We start from the raw sequence: 21,929 nt of genomic DNA, 5'->3' as shown, positions 1-21,929 counted from the left end.
GAAACTTGTTGCGAGCAAATCGGTTAAGGATAAGTGCCTGAAAAATGAGTGAGAATTTTGTACGTGTTTATCATGTGAAAAAGTGGATTTTGACCATAACTTCGAAACCCATAGTCCGATCTGTCCAATTTTCAATACGAAACAATGGGACAAGATTCTGCGTTGAATGAAACTTGTTGCGAGTAAATCAGCTAAGAGTAAGTGTCTAAAAAGTGAGTGAGAATTTTTGTCGTAAAAAAATATATTTTGGCCATAACTCCGAAGCCCATAGTCCGATTCGGCCAATTTTCAATACGAAACAATGGGACAAGATTCCACGTCGAATGCAACTTGTTGCGAGCAAATCGGTTGATGATAAGTGCCTGAAAAATGAGTGAGATTATTTTGCGCACACACATACACGCACACATACACACACACACATACACACACACATACACACAGACATCACTTCAATTCGTCGAGCTGAGTCGATCGGTATATAACACTATGGGTCTCCGGGACTCCTATAAAAAGTTCGTTTTTGGAGCGAACATATAGCCTTTACGTATACTTTGTATACGAGAAAGGCAAAACAATTCGACGTAACTTATAAATCCCTTAATTGAATTCGGATAGAAAGATCTTCTACTCAAAAGCAATAAAAAAGATAGAAGATAAAGGCAAAAAGGAAACGTAGTAGAAAGAACGGAGAAAGAAAAAAAGAAAAAGAAAATGGGAAGAATATATAGAAGAAGAATAAAGTTGGTTGAAAGAAAAGGAAGTTGTGAAAAGAAAACATATTTAAAATAGAAAAAGAAATACAGAATGAAGGAAACCGAAATATTGAACCGAGAATTGCATTTTCAAACACATTTGAAGAATTAAGCCAGAAACGGCATTCAGTCAGATTGCCCGCTAAGTAGGACACAAAGCCAAAACCGGTACAGATACCATATCCAAACCGATCACAGTGGGCACATCGAATGTAATCTATGTACACCCAATTATTGATTTGGGTGTACATAGATTACATTCGATGTGCCCACATTTCACACGGATTTTTTTACACGGCTTTTTTTACACGGCTTTTTTTACACGGATTCTTGAAATAACACGGATTTTTTCTTACACGGCTTCTCGAAATAACACGGATTTTTTTACACGGATTTATTTTTACACGGAACGCATCCCCCAAATTAACAAAGACCCGGTTACTTTTTTTACACGGATATTTTTTGCACGTCATTTTTTACACGGTTTCTCGATATAACACGGATTTTTTACACGGATTTTTTCACACGGCACGCATCCCCCGTGTAAAAAAAGAATTGGGTGTATCAATCTATCTTCCAATCAATGTATGTACATTCTGTACTATTATAAGCTTTAGCATTGGACTTTTTAATTACTTAATTTACATTTCAATTCCGAGCAAAGCCGGATTCATAAAGATAGTAGAAAATTATTATACATATATAATGTAACACACTGGAATCGTTTTTCACGCGGAAGAAACGTACAGCGTTAATTTAAACAGCTTAAAAATCGGAATAAATCCCAAAACAAGACTAAAAAGACGCATAGATAGCGATCCGCATAAAAAGCGACTCAAGTGTACATCGGGATTAGAGCGAGTCTTCCTGGATTCTTCTTTGATTGAATGGTCCAAGAATATTGAAAATCTATAAGGCTGAGATATCAAAGATCCAAGTCTATCATATTTTCGTGACGTATTTTGATTTTTCGCAATCTTACACACTCATATTAGGCTTTCCTCCCGAGTTTTGCATATTTATCAGCGATTAAATGAAAAAAGAATAGAGTCGAAAAAAAAGTTCCCCGATTTTGCTCAAAATATGTATGAATGATCTCTACCGAAAATAATTAGACCTGTATTTTTTAGGGTGGTCCAATAAAACGACATTTTCCAAAAAAAAAAAATGTTTTTCAATCCTTCATAACTTTGCAATTTTTTGGCATTAATGAAAAGCTTTTCAGTTATAGATTTTAGAGTTTAAAAATATTGGAATGGCATGCGTCTGCATCACTTCAAAATGTCAATCAATTAAATAAAGTTGTTCAGATTGTAACTGGGCAAACATAATAAAGCACTTCAAGAATGCAGGATTGGTCTCATGTTTATTGCTGATTTTATGATAATGTGTCCTTCGAAGATACATTAGCATTAGCATTGTTACGGTGTAATTCGTAGATTGGACACTAGTAGGGAATGTAAAACAACAACATTGCCAATGATAACAACATTGTCCTCTTTTGTAAATGTTGGGACAAACTCAACTCGCAACAAGCATTTGTCCCAAACTGCAACAGAATAGGACAATGATCGCATGCCGCGCATTTAGAGAAAAAGTCGGTTTCCGATGATGTTTTTGGTTAAATAAGTATCACTTATCAATGTTCAGACATAAACTTAACCATCTGTTAACATGATTTGTGTTTTACTTCTGAAATATACAAGTTATCGCAGTTTGAAAAGTTCACAGCAATTACCTTTCCATAGTTGTTGCAGATAAAGTCTCTGCAGATTAGGACAAAGAGTTATAGCTATTCTCTTTTGTTGATTTTTTTTGCGACAATTACACTACTTGGACACTAGTGATAGTCATGTTTTACTTTTGATATCCTTATCTATAATACTATCAGAAATTAAGAAGGGGATATTGTACTTATTGAACGGGCGGCCACCGACTTAGCGATTCCCTCATAAGTGCCACGGAGTTGGATAATGAGGAAGGTATTCGTTGGGTCAGGATTTGCCTGTAGCTGGCAATGTGACAGTGCCAGTGGTAGATCTCATCCCGTACCGCACCACGTAAAGGTGTCTACCCAGCATTACGGGTAATGTGTCCATCAAAAATACATATACAAAAACGGTGTTTTAAAAAAAATGTTTTCAAATCTTCATAAATTTTGAACCAATTTGCAACCATTTGGCACGAATGAAAAGATTTTCCATTATAGATTTTGGAAAAAGAATCAACTAAGGAAAATAGAAAGCTTTAAGATGTTTAAATAATCAAAATGACTGACTATTTTCAACATTTTGGACCACAACGACTATTTTTTTTTCTCGTGCAACAAAGTTGAACCGAAAGGCTATCATTTCACTCACACTTAAAATGAATAGCCGAATTCGGTAAAATTTTACCGAAATCTCAACAGCAGAACTGTTTGGTAAAAATTTTTACTAATTTTCGGTGATTTTGACAGTCGAACAATGGAACAAATTACAAAAAGTCTGTAAAATTATTACCGAACAGATCTGCTGTTGAGATTTCGATAAAATTTACCGAATACTGTGTAATGAGTTAAGTGTGCTCTATTATCGAAATTTTCATAGAAGGCTCGTTATATACCAATCGACTCAGCTCGACGAACTGAGTAAATGTCTGTCTATCCGTCGCAGGTGTCCATCCTGACCAAGAAAAATCAAGTGTCAATGAGAAGTAAAGGCAAATAGTGAAGGATTTGGCGTCGTGCTGTGTTGAATCAGGGGAAGGAGTATCAGATCAAATACTGCAAGAAAAAACAATAACAAAAAGAGTGCGAGCTCTGCAAATGAGATTGTAAAGGAGTCAGCTGATTCAGACAGTTCTATTGAATAAGAATAAATTAAACTGTCTATCATTTTACAAAATGTTGTTTACTTTCGTGTTTACCGAATGATATGTAATAAAGGATTGAATATGAGATACCGACACAATAAAAAAATATTGGTAAATAGAATAAATTCCATAAGTAGGTGTACAATCAAGTAATCTTCACGGTAAATTTTATTTTTATTTTCATTTCTATTCATATTTTCTATAACGTGCCCTCATTTACCATATCAGTTGAATTAAAATTTGTACTTGTTGTATTCACCATTAAATAAAATTTACAGATCATCTATTATCAATGAATTATGTGAAACACCAATAAATTTTATTGCTTATATTTCTTGTTTTATTGTTCCCACTAAAAAAAACGACGGCGACAACAAAAATCAAGTTTTTCATCAATGACCGGGATCCAACTGTTCGTGCCTATCAAGTTAACCGTACGCGTGGACGAGTAATCAGCGGCTGACTCAAGTACGAAAACTGATCGCTGCATGGGACGCATACCGTTGTCATCAACCGCGCTAGTTTTAATCCGTGTTGCAGTTCGGGTGAGATCAAACCATATTTTCATTTTTTTTTTCAATATATTCATATCTATTACACATATTCATTATTTATGTCCGCCATTTTATCACCTCCTACGTCTGTGAAGGCTGTTTCGTACTTGACTCGACTGAGAGAGAACTAAAGACGACCACACAGTTGTTGCCGAAATACGTATCTGCAAAGATAACCAAATAATTGGTGGAATCAAATGGAGGTTACTTAACTCGTCTTAGACGGTTGAATACATTCCACTAAAAAGAGCTTAAAATATTTTTTCTATTTATTTGTGTTTTCATTCTTTTAGTCAAAGGCTTCTCTTTCGAGTTTCACATATTTTCATTGATTGATATTTACCCTGATAATATTTCATTCTAGAACTTTTCCTTCTCTTTTATTTCAATTTTATTTATTATTATTATTATTGTTTCATTTAATGATGTCAACTAGTCAACCCTTTAGCGCCCAAGACCGCCTTTAGGCGGGATACATTGATTATTCTTTTTGTAATTTTGATTGCTCAGATTTCAAAAAGCTTTAATTAAAACGTTTTTGATGTGGATGAGTAATATAATATTCAGTCCAATCGACTCAGCTCGATGAACTGAGTTGATGTCTTTTTTTTTTTTTTTTTTTATAGAGGGATGAAGGCAAATCTGCATACAGATTTGTGACCATTTTCATTACGCGACGTCTCTGTATTCAATGCTTGTTTAAATGTGGTTGAAAATTATTTTTTCAAAATTCCAATGCAGAAAAACAAAATTCCAAAAATTTGAAATTGATGAAAAATGTGAAAATGATTGATATTAGAAAGCAAAATAGTGATATTGAGTCATAACAAAAATTTGGGTATCCAGCTTTTTACGCGACAGTGCCATAACGCTTTGAATGTCCACTGTAATTGCATAAATGGATCTTAGCAATCTGTGACTAGTTAAAATTTTCAATGAAAACATTGAACTGTCCAAATTTTGTTCGAAATTCGAGCATGTCCCTAAAACGGTTTTTTATATTTCTATCAATTGTTTCTTTGAAAACATATTCTAATTTTAAAAACTTTCACTCATTTTAGGTGTCCATAAAAGACGAGCCTGCTGACATGCTTCAGGGTGTACGATTCTCAACATTTTTCCCAGTTTTCAGCATCATTTTGCTGATGCTGCATCTGCTAAATTATCCGAAAGGGCGTTGTTGTTGTTGTTATGTTGAGCGAGGATTTTTTTAATTCCTAGGTAAAAAACTCAAAGGTTCAGCCCAATCGGGTTGAACGCAAAGGTGACGTTGAACTACGTAGCTGTATGTAATCTACAGGTTTTCGACTATTCTGTGCGATGAGACCAAAGCAAGCGTTTTTCAAGCCCAGCCTGAATCTGTTTTCGATGTGATGTGTATAATTTTTGGACCAACATTTGAAAATGAAGATAAAAATAAAATTTTCAAATAATCGAGGATGAACATATCCAAATTATCAATTGATAAAAACTTGCTAGAGAGTAAGAAACGTTCAATAATTGTATCTCGATTCGAAGCATTGGTAACAATGCCAAACATCCGATTGAACTTCATTGTTGACATTAAATTGGTGTTAATTAGGTTTATATTATTTTAAATGATAATCGAATACACAATTTGAAAAGCACAAGCCTGGCTGATAGTGTACAGCTGCAACCATCACCGAAGCAAACTGCTACAGAGACTTACCACCCATCGCTAAGTCAGTCTAAGCCCCTGGTGGCTCATTACAGAAAAACCTATTGCGAAAGCTGGGCTGTCAACGGCGTTATTAATAATAATAATTAAATATTCCTTCACGTGAATTGCGTCGGACTTAGCGTTTAGTCCGGCAGACACCTACGAATTAGCAAAAATGAGCCAAAGAAAGTTCACCAGAGCGCATTCACTGCAGCAGCGAAGAAGATTCCGAGCCCCTCTACTGCATCAACAGACGTAAGCAAGAAACTATCGTCAAATGCCCCCAAGCTTTCCAAGGAAAACGCACGTTTAAGTTAGCATAAACGAACTGCACCAGTTAAAAGCCCTGCACTGGCGGACATAAAAAAAACTTTCAATGATTAACTAAAGAAATGCAGATAAATTACTAAGTTGAAAAGCAGGCCAAGTTCTAGTTGGAATGTAGTGCTATTGAAAAAGAAGCTTGCGATGCACTTACGAGATTGACTGATTCACCGAAACCAAGTGCTAAACTATTAACAAGTTTTTAATATTATCATACATAGATATTGTAACACACTAGAGTCAGTTTTTACGCGGAAGATATGGGCCGCGAAAATTAAAACAACGTAAAAAACCGCGTAAATCCCAAAGTATGTCTGAAAGAATGCGGAAATCCAGAAACTCGCGTGAATAAAAAAATCGCATAAAAAACGATTCCTGTAAAAATAATCGCGAAACAAACGATTTCAGTGTTCATCGAATATGAAGCGTTGACTCTTCCTTGATCGAATGGTCCAAGAAAATTGAAAATCCATCGAGAAACGGCTGAGATATTAACGTTCAAAGTCTATCATATTTTCGTGACGATTTTCAATTTTTTGCAATCGTAAAGTGTACCCCAATATAGAAAAGACAGACGTAGTTCTACGTCAAAACAATATGCACTGATTACGCAGGGCTTTCTGACATTATCTAAAATTCCACCCATATAAAAAATGTATGAGCAAATCAAACTATGGGAAGAATAACGGAATGAAACCCTCAGAGAATATGTAAATAGCTCATAATTTATTTTACAAAACTATTCAAAAACATCACGATGGGTACTAGTACCTAATGCAAGTGAATTTAAAACAGGAATACGGGGAAAATATTTTCTTCATTTTAATCAAGCGTAATGTCACAAGGGGATTTCAATCATGCAGGCAGACCTTATTGGGCATGGTTCGTCATCTGATCTGTGATTCACAGAAACTACAACATCTCCACTACGAACAGACCACTTCCAGATCAAACCGAGGGAGCTCCATGCTCCCATAGTGGCGTGTTGGCTGTTCTAACGGTCTAGGCCTTTCATTTGTGGATTGATTGCAGCTGATGATCGCATGCCACCACTAAAATTTAATCATCGCCGCTGAACACCCTGGAAATATTGAAATTAGTTGCATATTCAGTAGTATACGAAATTCAAATTTATTCTCGCACTAATGCACTAGTTTTTTTTTCAAATAATAGTTATTTTGATGTTAGTAAATATGACATATACAAAGAATCTAGTTCATGGCTACCAAGATATCCTACTTTGATTTAAGTTCATGGCATATGTCAAATTTGATTCACCCCTTGTTAATTTATAGCTAGCGTAAAAACCTGGAAATAGAATGAAAACTCCAAAACTCCTTTTGCTTAACACAGCTGTCGGAGTGTTTTGATTTTCGTTTTTCTCTAAAACTAACGTGCTACTATGAATCAGAATCGCAAGCCACTATTTGGCAACGGGTGCTCCAAACATTATCCAAAAAAGTTTTGGGTAATCGTGTCGCTATACTAATGGAAATTGTGAAATAAATATGTTAGCTAACATAGTGTGACTGTCATCCGTTAATCTAATGGGCGAAAATAAGTTCATTCAGAAAACTCATTTTTTGGGCAGAAGAAAAAATCTTGAACATCAATCGAACATAGCTGTGAAAGTAGTTTTTGGAATCTAGCGTAATGTAACTCAATCGTGCTCGATACACATTCCTCAAACAGCGGTGAAAAAATTTCTCTACAATACAATGTTAATGTTGAATTATTGGTTTATTAATGTTTGGAGCCAACATTTCATCCTATGCGTATACATCCATTGCCTCCCGTTTATCCTATAGCTACCGCATTTCCCTAGTGCAGACGTCGGACAGATGGAGACGCATGGTATGTCAACCATGTACATTTAACTCTCAGCTGTCATTCCATGAAAGCTAACGACGCAGCTGTCACTGCCTTAGCAATTCCAACGTATTTGCTACGTGCAGTGTTTCATTCACTTTTCCACATTGCAGCGAAGCGGCTTATTATAGGAAGCCAGAGTTATTATGGGAAGCCAGAAATATTATGGAATTTTCTTTCGTTCTAGCGGAATACATTTATTTATTCAATAAGAAAATGTAAAAGTCTCGGTTGATAGTTAGATACATAGTTTGACATATGTTTCCAAGAGTACACACTTAAAATAAATCGCCGAATTCGGTAAGATTTTACCGAAATCTCAACAGCAGAACTGTTCGGTAAATAATTTTACTGATTTTCGGTGATTTTGACAGTTGAGCAATGGAAAAAATTACAAAAAATCTGTAAAATAATTACCGAACAGTTCTGCTGTTGAGATTTCGTTAAAAATTACCGAATACTGTGAAATGAGTTAAGTGTGTATATCAAAACCTGGTAGATACAATTTCACTTTAAAATTAACTCCAGCTGACGTTTTAAATTGAAGTCTACCCCCTATTCCCAGTTTTGAGTAAACATGTACAAGCTGTTATCTGCGCCGTGCAGTGTTAAAAAATAGAAAGGTTTTATTTTATTCAGAATAATAACCATCTAAATAACATGTTCCGACTCCACACTCTGGACTACTATATTCGTCCAATTACGGTAAACCGATTTAGCTACCATAATAAAATTGCACTCAATTATAATGATTCTTACACGTGTCAAAGATCACACCGTGAGATTCCAACAAATCACCTTCTTACTACATCTCGGCTGTCGTGTTCTCGTGTCATATTCAATATAGGAACAGTAGCAGCAACATCAATGGCATGAATGGCATCAGCACCATCCACGAACGTTGTCCAATACTTGTGGTTCGTTCTTCTGAATAAAGACGCTGTCATTGCTACATTGATATTGTTGATGTGTACGTAGAGCCTGTTCACGTTGAATTTTGGGAAATTGTAGATACTGTAGTTTTTTATCATTTCTTACAGATTATTCTTTTTTATTATTTCATTATTCAAACATAAAGTCGAATCAATTGGACATCATATTCGTGTCAAAAATTTAACGTGGACAGCCTTCAATGTATATAAATCCATGAATACATGTAAACGTCAATATATGTAGGAACATGTGTAATGGGACAACATTTGGTGCCATTTTCTTCGATCGAAACAGGAGCCTTCTTTCTTTAGCCGTAAGAGGATTATCACCGAAGGACTATTTTCTTTGAAAGGCCATCAGAGAAAAGCACAAATAAAAACCACACCACTTTCTCCTTGACTGAGCTGTCGTTCGTTAGTCAGAGTATTGTGGAATCTGAACTGTAGCTGGAAGACGTTTATTGTCGTTTTGTTCCACACTCGGCCGTGAATGGGGTGCTAGCCTTGGGTGGCATATACCTAAGAAGATAGGATTACATGTCTGGTTTTTGAGATTGAAGCGAGACGTGGAAAAATAAAACCTGGACTCTGTTTACAGTAAGTCTTTTGTAAATGTTATAGAGGTTGAAATTGATTATAAATAATGTTGAAGGTGAGATGAATGATGTTCACCGGTGTATCTGCAGCTTAGACAGTCGACAGCGCAAATTGAAATTTACAAATTTACACATTTAAACAAGCGGAAATCAAAATTCATCATACACTTTGCCGTGAGTCGAAGAAATAGGAGCCAAAAAATAAACTTCTTTGATGAAGAAAAGATATGTTGTTTGTGTGAATAAAAAATCAGAAGGGACACGATGGCAAGGTACACGTTGGACAACGTAAAACCATCATTACTATATTGAACTTTCTACCATTGTTTTATTCATCAAAGAAAAATCTTGTCATTCCGTCGAACATTCGAGCGAGACGGTTGTAAGTCCGCGTACGGTAGGTAGAGGTTTTTTTTTCGATAGTGTTTCGGTAATTTCCTCTACGAGCCCCCGTCCCAAGGTCTACCCTCACGACTCTAGTGGACCGTATGTTGTTTTCTTTCGACCCAAAGGCAAACGTTTGAATATCAGCCAGAACAGCAAAGATCTGGAAAAGCGATTTCCGTCTGTCACGACCATTGGCATGGTTGGGTCCAGGAAGCTTCACGTCACGGTCAGTGATCGCAGACAGGCCAACGAGATTGCCACCTGCGAGCTTTTCACTCTTGAATATAAGGTATATTTACCGTCAGCAGTGTGTGAGAGCTCATTATCGTTGGACTGTACTAGGAAGGTGGTCCAAGATCCCCATGGGGCACATATGCGGAGGCCATCATTGATGGCGTAATGTCGATAGATGCACTTCCACCGCGAGAAGAGTACGAGTTTCTATCCCAGTTGATCCTTGACAGTGCTCTTCAGGCACAACGCCGGCCAGTGCCAGGAGCTTCGGTTCGTAGGAAACCACCCAGTCCGTGGTGGGATGTCGAGTGTACACAACTTTATCGCAAGAAATCCGCCGCGTTCAAAGAATTTCGGAAACACGATTCGATTGTTCTTCACAAACGGTACATCGCGCTCGAGATCCAGTTCAAGAAACTGGTCAAAGTGAAGAAACGTGGATATTGGCGCACTTTTGTTGAAGGTTTATCGCGCGAGACTTCCGAGGACCGTCGGGAGAAAAAAGCGCAACGCGCCGTCCGTAAATAAAGATCGTGAAAGCTCGTCGCGGTGGATACTTGACTTCGCAGTTTGAAGAAAGTTTGTCCGGATTCGGTGCCGGTGAAACAAGAGCTACGTGATGCTTTTGCTGACAGGGATGACATGGATCGCCCCTTTTCGATGATCGAATTCTCGCTTGCTCTCCTTTCATGTAACAATTCCGCTCCAGGGATGAATAGAATCAGGTTCAATTTCCTTAAAAACCTCCCAGACGTCGCGAAGAGGCGCCTTTTGAGCTTGTTCGAACAGTTACCGAAGTGCAACATTGTTCTGGATGATTGGAGGCAAGTGAGGTTGATAGCCATCCAACAGCTTGGAAAACCCGCGTCGGATTGCAATTCGTATCGCCCCATCGTGATGCTGTCCTGTCTTCGGAAGTTGTTGGAGAAGATGATTCTCTTCCGGCTAGACAAATGGGTTGAATCGAATAGTTTTTTGTCAGATACGCAATTTGGTTTCCGCAGGGGCAAGGGAACGAACGCCTGTCTTGCGTTGCTTTGCTCCCCTCGTGTGGACTTTCACCAATTTTAAGCATTTATTTGTACAATTTGTTGTCAGAGAAGCGTATGAGTTGTTCTCATGGTGACTCGGCAACTTCACGAATTAGCTACATGGGTCTCCCCCAGGGCTCATGTTTGAGCCCCCTACTTTACAATTTTTACGTCAGAGACATTGATGAATGTCTCATGCCGAATTGCTTGTTAAGACAGTTTGCGGATGACTGCGTTGTATCCGTTTCGGGGCCAAACGCAATTGATCTGCAAGGACCATTGCAAGATACTCTGGACAATTTGACCACTTGGGCTACGAAGCTGGGAATCGAATTCTCTCCGGAGAAAACTGACATGGTTGTCTTTTCAAAAAAACATAAGCCGGCAAAGTTCCCGCTCCAACTGACGGGTAAGACAATCACTTATAGCATGTCTTCTAAATACCTCGGGGTCTGGTTCGACTCGAAATGCACTTTTGGGAAGCACATTGTGTATCTGGCAGAAACGGAAGTTGTTGGAGAAGATGATTGTCTTCCGGCTAGACAAATGGGTTGAATCGAATAGTTTTTTGACAGAAAAATGCCAGAAACGGATCAACTTCATGTGATCAATAACCGGAACATGGTAAGGAGCGCATCCCGAAGATCTTATGATGTTGTATTGAACAACCATTTTGTCGGTCCTCGATACGGTAGTTTCTGCTTCCAGTCCGCGGCTAAAACACACATGCTGAAGCTTCAACGGATTCAGTACCGCTGTCTCCGTATCGCGTTAGGATGTATGAATTCGACACATACGATGAGCTTGCAAGTACTTGCGGGAGTACTGCAACTAACAGATCGTTTCGCGGAATTATCGTTCCAGTTCCTTATCCGCTGTGAGGTTCTCAATCCATTGATCATTGACAACTTCGAGAAGCTGCTCGAACAAAACCCTCAATCTCAATTCATGAGTATTCACCACTGGTATATGACGCTGAAGGTGAGCCCATCTTCGTTTGACAGCAAACGTGCTAACTTCTTAGACTCTTACAGTTCCTCTGTTACTTTTGATCTGTCCATGAAGCAGGAGGTTCATGGAATACCAGACTTCCTTTGTGCGGAGGTCAAACCTCCATTACTTACTTGATGGACTACAGCTCTTCGATGAACCTACGCCGAATGGAGTATCCTTCTCCACTGGACTCGATCCTGGGCCAATCGCTTCCAGTCGCCCTGAACATTTAGCGCCCTCAGGTCCTCTTCAACTGCAAAAAGCCATCGTGTACGCGGCCTTCCACGAAGCCTGCGGCCTCTTCCGGGTTCTCTACTAAGTATTATCTTCGCTTGACGTTCTTCCGGCATACGAACAACGTGACCAGCCCATCGTAGTCTGCCGTGTTGTATAAGCTTAATAATATCCAGCCCTTTATACACCTGGTACAATTCGTGATTCATGCGACGCCGCCAGATACCGTTCTCCTGTTTACCGCCGAGTATTGTCCGCAGCACCTTACGCTCAAACACTCCGAGAGCTCTCCGATCAGCCTCCTTTAACGTCCACGTCTCATGGCCGTATAAAGCCACCGGAAGAATCAGAGTAGTATACAGTGCGAGTTTTGTTTTCGTTTGCAGACTACGGGACTTAAGCTGGTTACGAAGTCCGTAATAAGCCCTATTTGCAGCTGCAATACGCCTTTTCACCTCGCGGGTAGCATCATTATCGCACGTCACTAATGTTCCAAGATACACAAATTCTTCTACCACTTCAAATTTTTCACCATCCAGCAGCATTTCGCTACCACCACCACTAATGAACCCACGTTGATTGCCAGCGACCATGTACTTCGTTTTGCTGGTATTGATCGTGAGTCCAATCCTCGCTGTCTCCCTCTTAAAAGGCGCAAAAGCCTCTTCCACGGCACGGCGATCAATTCCGATAATATCGATATCGTCCGCAAATCCCAGGAGCATATGCGATTTTGTGATAATGGTACCGCTTCTTTGCACACCAGCTCTCCTAATCGCTCCCTCGAGCGCTATATTGAACAGTAGGTTCGAGAGTGCATCACCCTGCTTCAATCCATCTAAGGTAACAAATGACGTCGATATTTCATCCGCAACCCTTACACTTGATTTCGATCCGTCCAACGTTATACGAATCAGCCGTATCAGTTTCGCCGGAAAACCATGTTCAAGCATAATTTGCCATAATTCATTCCGTTTCACTGAATCGTACGCCGCCTTGAAATCAATAAACAGATGATGTGTCTGCAAGTTGTACTCCCGGAATTTATCAAGGATTTGTCTCAGGGTAAACATTTGATCCGTCGTTGATCGGCCCTCACGAAAACCTGCTTGGTATTCGCCGACGAAGGACTCTTCAAGCGGTCTCAATCTGTTGAACAGAATACGGGACATATTTTTTACGCCGAATTAAGGAGGGTTATTCCTCGGTAGTTGGCGCACTCCAGTCTATGCCCTTTCTTGAAGAGAGGGCAAATGAGGCCGTCTAACCAGCTAGCAGGCATTTCCTCGTCTTCCCATATTTTCGACATAATATGGTGCAGAACTTCATAAAGCTGCTCACTGCCATGTTTGAGAAGTTCAGCCGGGAGCTGGTCCTTCCCCGCAGCCTTATTGTTTTTCAGCTTTTTGACAGCTTTTTTAACCTCATCTAGTGTAGGTGACTCCACAGCTTGTCCATCGTCGCTAATATTTATTCTGTTCACCGATGCACCGTCACTTCCTCCATTCAACAAAGTCTCGAAGTGTTGCTTCCACCTGGCAGCCACTTCAGTTTTATCTGTTAGCAAATTCCCTTGACGGGAGATGGCGCACGCATACCAGGAATGACAATATTATGAAACTAAGATGAACCTCCGATCTGTTTTCACAGGGTTCTAGTACTAATCATCCCCTTTCAGGAAAGCATGCGATCAAAATATTCTATCGGTGAAAATTTAAGAAAATTAGATTTCAAGATTTTGCAGGGGTTAGATATATAGGTTGAGATAGGAAAAAATTGTCGAAATTCAATTTAGCATAATTTTTCGTGAAATAACTCAGTGTTATCCGATTGGCTTGAAAAGGGTGGTATTCATCATCCCCATTATTTCCTATTGAAAATACGCCATACGTCGGACTATGGGCTTGAAATGGCCTAAATAATAATGTATAGAAAATTCACTTTTCTGGCATCTGAACTCATCCAAAGTACCCGAAACAAATTGCGTTCGACGTGAAATTGTAAAATGGGTATAAACGGTTTCAAAAATAAGGACCTATTCACCTATCAGTGATATTTTGGACCTTTCTTGTATGCTTTTTAACTCTTACAAAGGCACGAGAAAGGCATCATCACCGCTATGTGGAGAGCTTTACACTGACCGAGACCATGCAAATTTATAATATTAGCTTTCATATTTTGAAAACGATAACTTCTATAGCAAAAGGGAATACATTTAAAACACTTTAACATCCAATACTTTCAACTGCAATGATATATGGGTTGGGAAAGCTTTACATATAACGGAAATAACCAGAAATAGTAATTCAACCATGTTTCACGAATATCAAAGGTATGTTAATTCAGTTGTCCCATGTACATAAGAAATCCCAGCAAACATGGGACAGATATGCGTATGACGGCAGTATAGTAAATAATAACAACATGGTTGGGATATTTATCATCTTATCAACACAATTCAGACCGATTTGGCCACAGAAACTTTCATATACATTAATAAAGTCCGTGTTACAATCATTGTAACTTATCTATGAAGAGTATCATTTATTATTATCAAGTTATGATATATGTATGTATGTTGCTACCTCTGCTCTGGTTTTTGATTTTCACGACTGTAAGACTCACTGATTTATCTTTATCAGTTGCCAGTTGCCATAGAGATGTAAAATCTGTAATTGTCAAGTTTGCTTACCAAATGAAAAAAATATAAGCAACAACGGTCTTAATATGTCTGTTGTGAATGCAGCTTGTTAAAAAACATAAAATGGCATTCTTGTCGAATCTGGAATCAACTAATGGATAGTCAGATATAATTATTATCTAGAAAAATCTAAAATGAAAAGTCTAAATAGTCATCGATTCGCATAACTAGAAAGTTTGATGACCATATTAACATAATTCCGTTCGTTAGAAATTTGGTCATATTTCCTTGGTTCAATTTTCACAATTCCGGAGCACCGAAAATCTGTTACAGAGTGGCTATTGAATCTCAAGGTCTAGAAAATCTCCATGTAGTCATTGACTTAGGGGCAAGCCAAAGTAAATGCGATGCGACACGACTCACATGAAAGAATAACCAGCATTATCAATCAGCAATCAAATTGCACTGTCGTCAAATTGCACAAAATCAAAAATACGATACCTAATCCATATTTGCATGGTTCCGATTGATTCCAAAACTAATTAATTCCCCCAACATATTCTAAGGAAGTCAGTCCACTAATCGTCTTGAACAACTGCTTTCCATGATTTCTATTATCAATTCGTTCATATTCCCTTAATAAATTCCACGGAAACAACCATATAGGTATCTGAGAATTCCTTGCGGATTATCGGCATATAGCCCACATTGGACTAGTGCTAGTTCCTGAAGAAGGCATAAACAATATTCAAAGCTTACGTCTCAAATAATGAAAAGTATCAGTGAAATAAATGCATTTTCAACCAACCTCGGAATTCCGGAATATCTCCGCTATCTTCAGACCGATATGAAATTTCATCTGAGGTAAAACCTAGAAAACATTTAACATCCAATGGTTTCATTTTTATCAAAAGTGAATTATTTTACGAAAATTTATGTTAGTTTGAATTACGACAATTTTCTTCCTATCTCAACCTTTATGTCTAACCCCTGTAAAATCTTGAAACCTAATTTTCTTATGTTTTCACCGATAGAATATTTTGATCGAATGATTTCCTGAAATGGGATGATTAGTACTAGAACCCTGTGAAAACAGATCGGAGGTTCATCTTAGTTTCATAATATTGTCATTCCTGGTATGCGTGTGGCGCTGTCTTTCTCCGCACGCCATTGACAGACTCATAAAACCTCCGCATATCGTTCTGCTCCATTTTTTCCTGCGCCTCACTAATCACTTGTTCTTCATACTCTTTTTTCTTCCTGCGGTGGGTTCGTTTTTCGGCTGCTCTTGCTTCCTTGTACCGATCTCTATTCGATCGGGTACCTGACACCAACATCCGGCTTCTGGCAGCGTTCTTCTCGTCTGTCACTCTCTGACACTCCACATCGAACCAACCCGTCCTGGGTCGCCTCTGTGCAGTGCCTACCACTTCTCGTGCTGTTGCGCTCACCGCTCCATGGATCGACTCCCATAGATCGTTGATGTTGTCGCTAACGTTGATTGCACTTATCCGTTCGTCGAGCTTCTGGCGGTACTCAGCCGATACTCCTTCCGCCGACAATCGCTGGATATTGTAACGCATCGTTCGCTGTGATCTTTCGTTCGATACAGTTGACAACCGTGATCGAATTTTACTGACAACGAGGTAGTGATCAGTAGTGATCAAACCTCCATTATTTGCAATCAATTACGGGCACGCCAGTGAGGAGAGAAGCTTTTTCACAGACGGGTCAAAAATGGATGACTTCACTGGTTTCGGTGTTTTTAACGTGTTTCATAGCGCCTACTCTAAGCTCAAAGAGCCTTGTTCCGTGTATACTGCTGAGCTAGCAGCTATACACTATTCACTCGAGCAAATCGCATCCCTACCTCCTGACTGACCACTTTTCCATTTTCACCGACAGTCTAAGTTACCTGGAGGGATACGGAAAGTTTTGAGTGCCTTATCACAACGGTCTTGCACAATCATCATGGCTTGGGTCCCTTCTCATTGCTTGATCCCGGGAAATGAGAAAGCGGGCTCTTTGGCTAAGGTGGGCGCTATTTTTCTTCTTCTTATTGGCATTACATCCCCACACTGGGACAGAGCCGCCTCGCAGCTTAGTTTTCATTAAGCACTTCCACAGTTATTAACTGCGAGGTTTCTAAGCCAGGTTACCATTTTTGCATTCGTATATCATGAGGCTAGCACGATGATACTTTTTATGTCCAGGGAAGTCGAGACAATTTCCAATCCGAAAATTGCATGGTCTTGCTTTGTAGCCGCGCGTCTTACCGCACGAGGAGGGCCCTGAAGGTGGGCGCTATGGAAGGTGATATTTACGATCGGAAAATCACCTTCGATGAATTTTTCACATTACTTCGTCAGAAAACCTTGAACAGCTGGCAACAGTGATGGATAAATGGGGAGTAGGGTAGATAGCTGTATTCAATTTCACCCACAGGTGTCGAAACATCCGTGGTTAAAAAAAAAATGAATATAGGACGAGACTTCATACGAACCATGTGTCGTCTAATGTCCAATCACTACACTTTAAACGCACATCTTTTCAGAGTGGGGCTCTCGAAAAGCAATCTCTATGTTTGCGGTGAGGATTATCAGCACATTGATCATGTCGTGTGGGCGTGCGAGAAGAATCGCGGCCTCAGATCTGCATTAACTGAACATCTCCGGGTCCGAGGAAAACAACCAAAGCCTATTAGAGAAGTGTTGGCGGGCCTTGATCTCGAATACATATCCCTCGTCCACCAATTTGTGAAAGTTGCTGATGTAAGATTGTGATCTTAGTCTGCCCATCCCCTTGTCTGTCGTACCCCATATCGAATGTCTTCCTCTTGTTGTCCATTTCAATATCTGTCATTAACCCCTTTCGTATGTCTTCCTCTCATTGTTGTCTATCAAAAAAATGTTTGTCCCGTTACAGATGTGAAACATCGCCAAGAATGTCAACTATGTGAACATCAGCATCGTAATTACTTAAGCACCCTAAATTCCTTTCCTTTCCTACTATATTATCGTATTCCCTAACCTCACTAAACTGCGAGTCTTTCGGTTCCCCAAAACTAACATATATAAGATTTAAGAAATGAATTGTTAAACTTCATTTCGGCTCCGTAACGCTTCATGGCAATTGAGCCTGCAAAATAAACGAAAGATTAAAAAAAGCAACGCATTTTTATCCTTCGTATGTTCGAAATCAAGAATCACTCGTCCCAGGTGGGCTGAAAAACCATGCACCTGATGGGACAATGGTTCAATATTTTGTCCATTTCGCTCGAGACTTTCGCTGGTTTAAATAAAGTATTGTAAACATTCATCGTCGTTTTTTGCTGTTTAGCGTCAAAACCAAGAGTAAGCAAGCCGGCTGGTGAATAATTCTGAATGGAACTGCAATATATGAAGATTTATAACAATAAATGTGCTCATCCGTAGCATATTGGGCCAATGTTTGAGCCATATACCACAAACATATACTCTACATGACAGCTATTAGTATGCAACGTTACAACGTTACAACGCAACAAACTAAATATCACAAGTAAGTCAAAAAGGCTTTTGGTGCAGTTTCGTAGAGCCTCGACCACGTAGAGGCCGAAACAAAATATGCAAACAAATGTTAGTTTGGAAGTTAGAACCCACCAGGACATCGCAGTGAAACCAGACACAGATAAATAAATGAAGTCAACTATATATCTGACCTTGCAGAAAGTTAAGGCGATGGCCTGAAATTGCCCAGGATTCAGATCCTTTATGTCGGTTCTGTACAGCATTTGAGATGTGTGGAACTTCCAAGCGAAAAGTAGGAGAGTGAGGATTAAAATCTTTGAGTGTGTAGATCATGAACTGCCGTTATTGCCTATTATTTATTGAAATGACAGTTGATGCGTATAATAAGTATCATATTGCTGATGTTATTCCTGTTAGCGTGACGCACATCTGCTTTATCACAGCCTAATAGTTAAAGTACACCGATACTATAAGTGTTAAACCGATGTTGGTTCAAACAATCACCATATTGCCCTAAATGATCGACCAAGTTTAGCTTATTAAAACATATTTTGGTAAGTTATTTATGTATACAGAGCCACTAACGCTCTACTGTTTGAACTTTCAGGAATGAATTTCGTGTATGTGAATTTTCGGTACGTGCATGTGAAAAAACCCGAAATCGCGATGTACATCCATGGAATGCTTTCTTTTTTTCCAATCGATTAATCCCACCAAACGACGTTACATAAAACACACCAGAGATGGATCGTGCCTATAAACTTCGAATGGCAATCGAAACATGTACACATCTCTCTTCCAGATCTGACCATACTCTGGCCGATCAGACCCACTCGACTGTGTGGTCAGTTTTCGATGAATTCGATGGGACAAAGCCGGAAAACCCGCGGCGGAAAACTTTTCGCGCGGAAAGTGAACAAAAAAGTAATAGAAAAACTTACCCGCAAAGTGGTATCCACTCGCTGGTCGGCGAGTTCTCGTGCTGGAAGATAATTTCCACGTGGGCCGACTCGAGTGGCACGTGCAGTGGCCGGTTTGGTTCGTACCCGGTACGGTTGGCGTAGTACAGCCAGGTGGAGATGATTTTTGAAGCCGGAATGTAATCGATATCGGTGCCGAAGCTTTGGATCGGTCCAGTTGTTTGTTCAAGCGGCGACCAGGAAAATTGGAAAATATCGAGGTAACAAAAAAAAAAGAGAAATATTGCGGTATCAGAGCTGTTATCTATTGGGAGTATGTGGTGAGAGGACAAGGGCGGTTAAACGAACAAATTGCTCTATCCCATGATGCTTGAGTGGGTTAGTTATCTCCGAGTTTTGATCTTTTGACAGAAGAGTATTGAAATGGATTATCTACAGTAATTATCTAAAATACATAATTTCCTTTTTTTTAATATTACATGTGATACGATTGCTTAGTATCAAACTCATTATTGAATTCTATTTATGTGGATAACTTACTCTTAACCATCAAGAACTCTTGCTGAAAATTAACCCTTATTATACGCAGTGCAGGCGTGACTGCACGTGTCGTCAAAAATCATAAATGAATCTCAAAAGAAAAAAATATTTAAAAAAACCCGTAAATTTTGAGGTTTTTAAGCAAATGAATAGAGTTCCTACTTATTTTAAAGAAACCGTTCTGTGTGACTTTTTATTCTCCACAGCAAGGTGGATAGATTAATTTCAAGCTTGCTTCCACCAGAGCGGCGTTTTTCTTTCATCGGATGAGGAACATATTTCGCGTTCAGGTGAATCATGTGCGAGTGGCGTGAAAGGTAAATGAAAATTTTTCGCCCGAAAGATAGTTGTTTTGGATGGAGTGAAGCGTACAATGCATACCTATTTGTTATGGAAATTGTTTTCTGGCTAGCGTGGGATGGTAGAGTGGTTGGACTGAATGGTTTCGCGCGAAGTTGTTTTCATTTTGGAACGGTGCTGATTGAGTAATTGTGCTCTGAACCATGTGTGAATGAGGTTGGGTTCATATTCAAACTATTATGCATTATCAACTGCACGAGAGTAAAGTTGATGTTTTTAGTTTTAGTTTCGAAATTCAAGATAATGCAGAACAATATGTCCAACCTCCAATCGTTACAGTCTATAACCACAATTCAAAAGAAATGCAATAATTAAAATAAACTGAAGGTAAATTGGAACAGCAATCTGGAATAGCTAACATTAAAATCAATAATGATGTGATGTACACTTTGGTTGCGAGTGCTTCCCATGAAATCTCTGAGCAGGATGGATAAAACATATATGAGGGTTACCACGGCACAGGAAGTTTAATTTGCATTAGGTAATTCAATATAATGTTTCGCTGTAGCTCACGCTGTCGAATCCGAACCAGTAGCTAACCCACCCACCAGCCAGCAACGTGATGTTTAATTTAGAGCACCTGACCGACCAATGCAATGCACGTTTTTGGGAATTGTCGGCGATATTTGCTTAATACTTACCTATTTTTCGCAAAGTAGAACCGGGGTAGGAAAGTGGTGAGGTTTTTGTAGGAAATGACGGTCACAAGTACGGTTCCGTTCGAAACGATATCCAGCAGCGAGCTCGTTACATCCATCTCCATGTACAGTTGGTCCGAGTACAGTTGATCGCTGCAACAGGGAGGGGAGGGAGAATGTTTTGTTGATGATGGTACTCGTGTTGATTAAATTTGACTAATAAATCTCTGTTGTTTTCTCGAGAGTGGGGCAAATTAGATGCGTATGTTGAGGGTAGCCATATTGTGGTGTAGAATACATCAATCGCTGGCTTATTGATTACAATTAGGTGGCCTCATTAGTACCACAGAGGATTTATGATGCATCAAAGTGGTATAGAAAAGCTTTGATTCAATGAAAATATTTAGGTGGTGTTAATTACTGCTACGATTCTATAACATGATTCAGATGTAGTTAAACTGGTTCGAAATATGCTCAAGAGTCTTCCGGATGTTTCTTCAGTCTAACATAATAATATTGGTTGAAACTAATTATTTGAGGTTTTTGACATTAGTTACACGAACTCATACTAAATAAGCGAAATTTGCCATCATTTAGTAAAGAAAATTATTTTGAGCTTTTTAGTGGAATGTCTTCACTTGTCATAAGACGAGTTTGTACAATCCCATTTAATTCCACCACTTAATTGTACCTTGACAGATACATATTTCGACCTCAACAGTAAGGTCGTCCTCAGTGTCTCGTACGTCGAGTCAAGTACGAGTTGGTTAGTAATATCCCATCTTCCTGTTAGTTTCCAGTTAAGACATTCCAATAAAAAGCTCAAAATAATTTTCTTATATTCGATCAATTGAGAAATTCACAACTGCGAAACTCCA

The 21,929-nt window shown here is 39.0% G+C and overlaps 1 protein-coding gene across 1 annotated transcript in view; it reads right to left on the bottom strand.

Moving 5' to 3' along the window:
- The window catches only part of LOC134212578 (uncharacterized), an 896,490-nt gene that overhangs the window by 174,588 nt on the left and 699,973 nt on the right, over positions 1-21,929 (bottom strand). The window contains exons 17-18 of the mRNA XM_062690564.1: positions 21,055-21,204; positions 19,535-19,714 (exon numbers count right to left, since the gene is read on the bottom strand). Of these exons, the coding sequence (XP_062546548.1) occupies positions 19,535-19,714; positions 21,055-21,204 (330 nt within the window). The remainder of the gene's footprint in view (positions 1-19,534; positions 19,715-21,054; positions 21,205-21,929) is intronic.

This window comes from Armigeres subalbatus, chromosome 2 (assembly GCF_024139115.2).
Source record: "Armigeres subalbatus isolate Guangzhou_Male chromosome 2, GZ_Asu_2, whole genome shotgun sequence".
Classification (NCBI taxonomy): Eukaryota; Metazoa; Arthropoda; class Insecta; order Diptera; family Culicidae; genus Armigeres; species Armigeres subalbatus.
The sequence above is the reverse complement of the archived record's forward strand: the minus strand, read 5'-3'. Positions and strand labels throughout refer to the sequence as shown.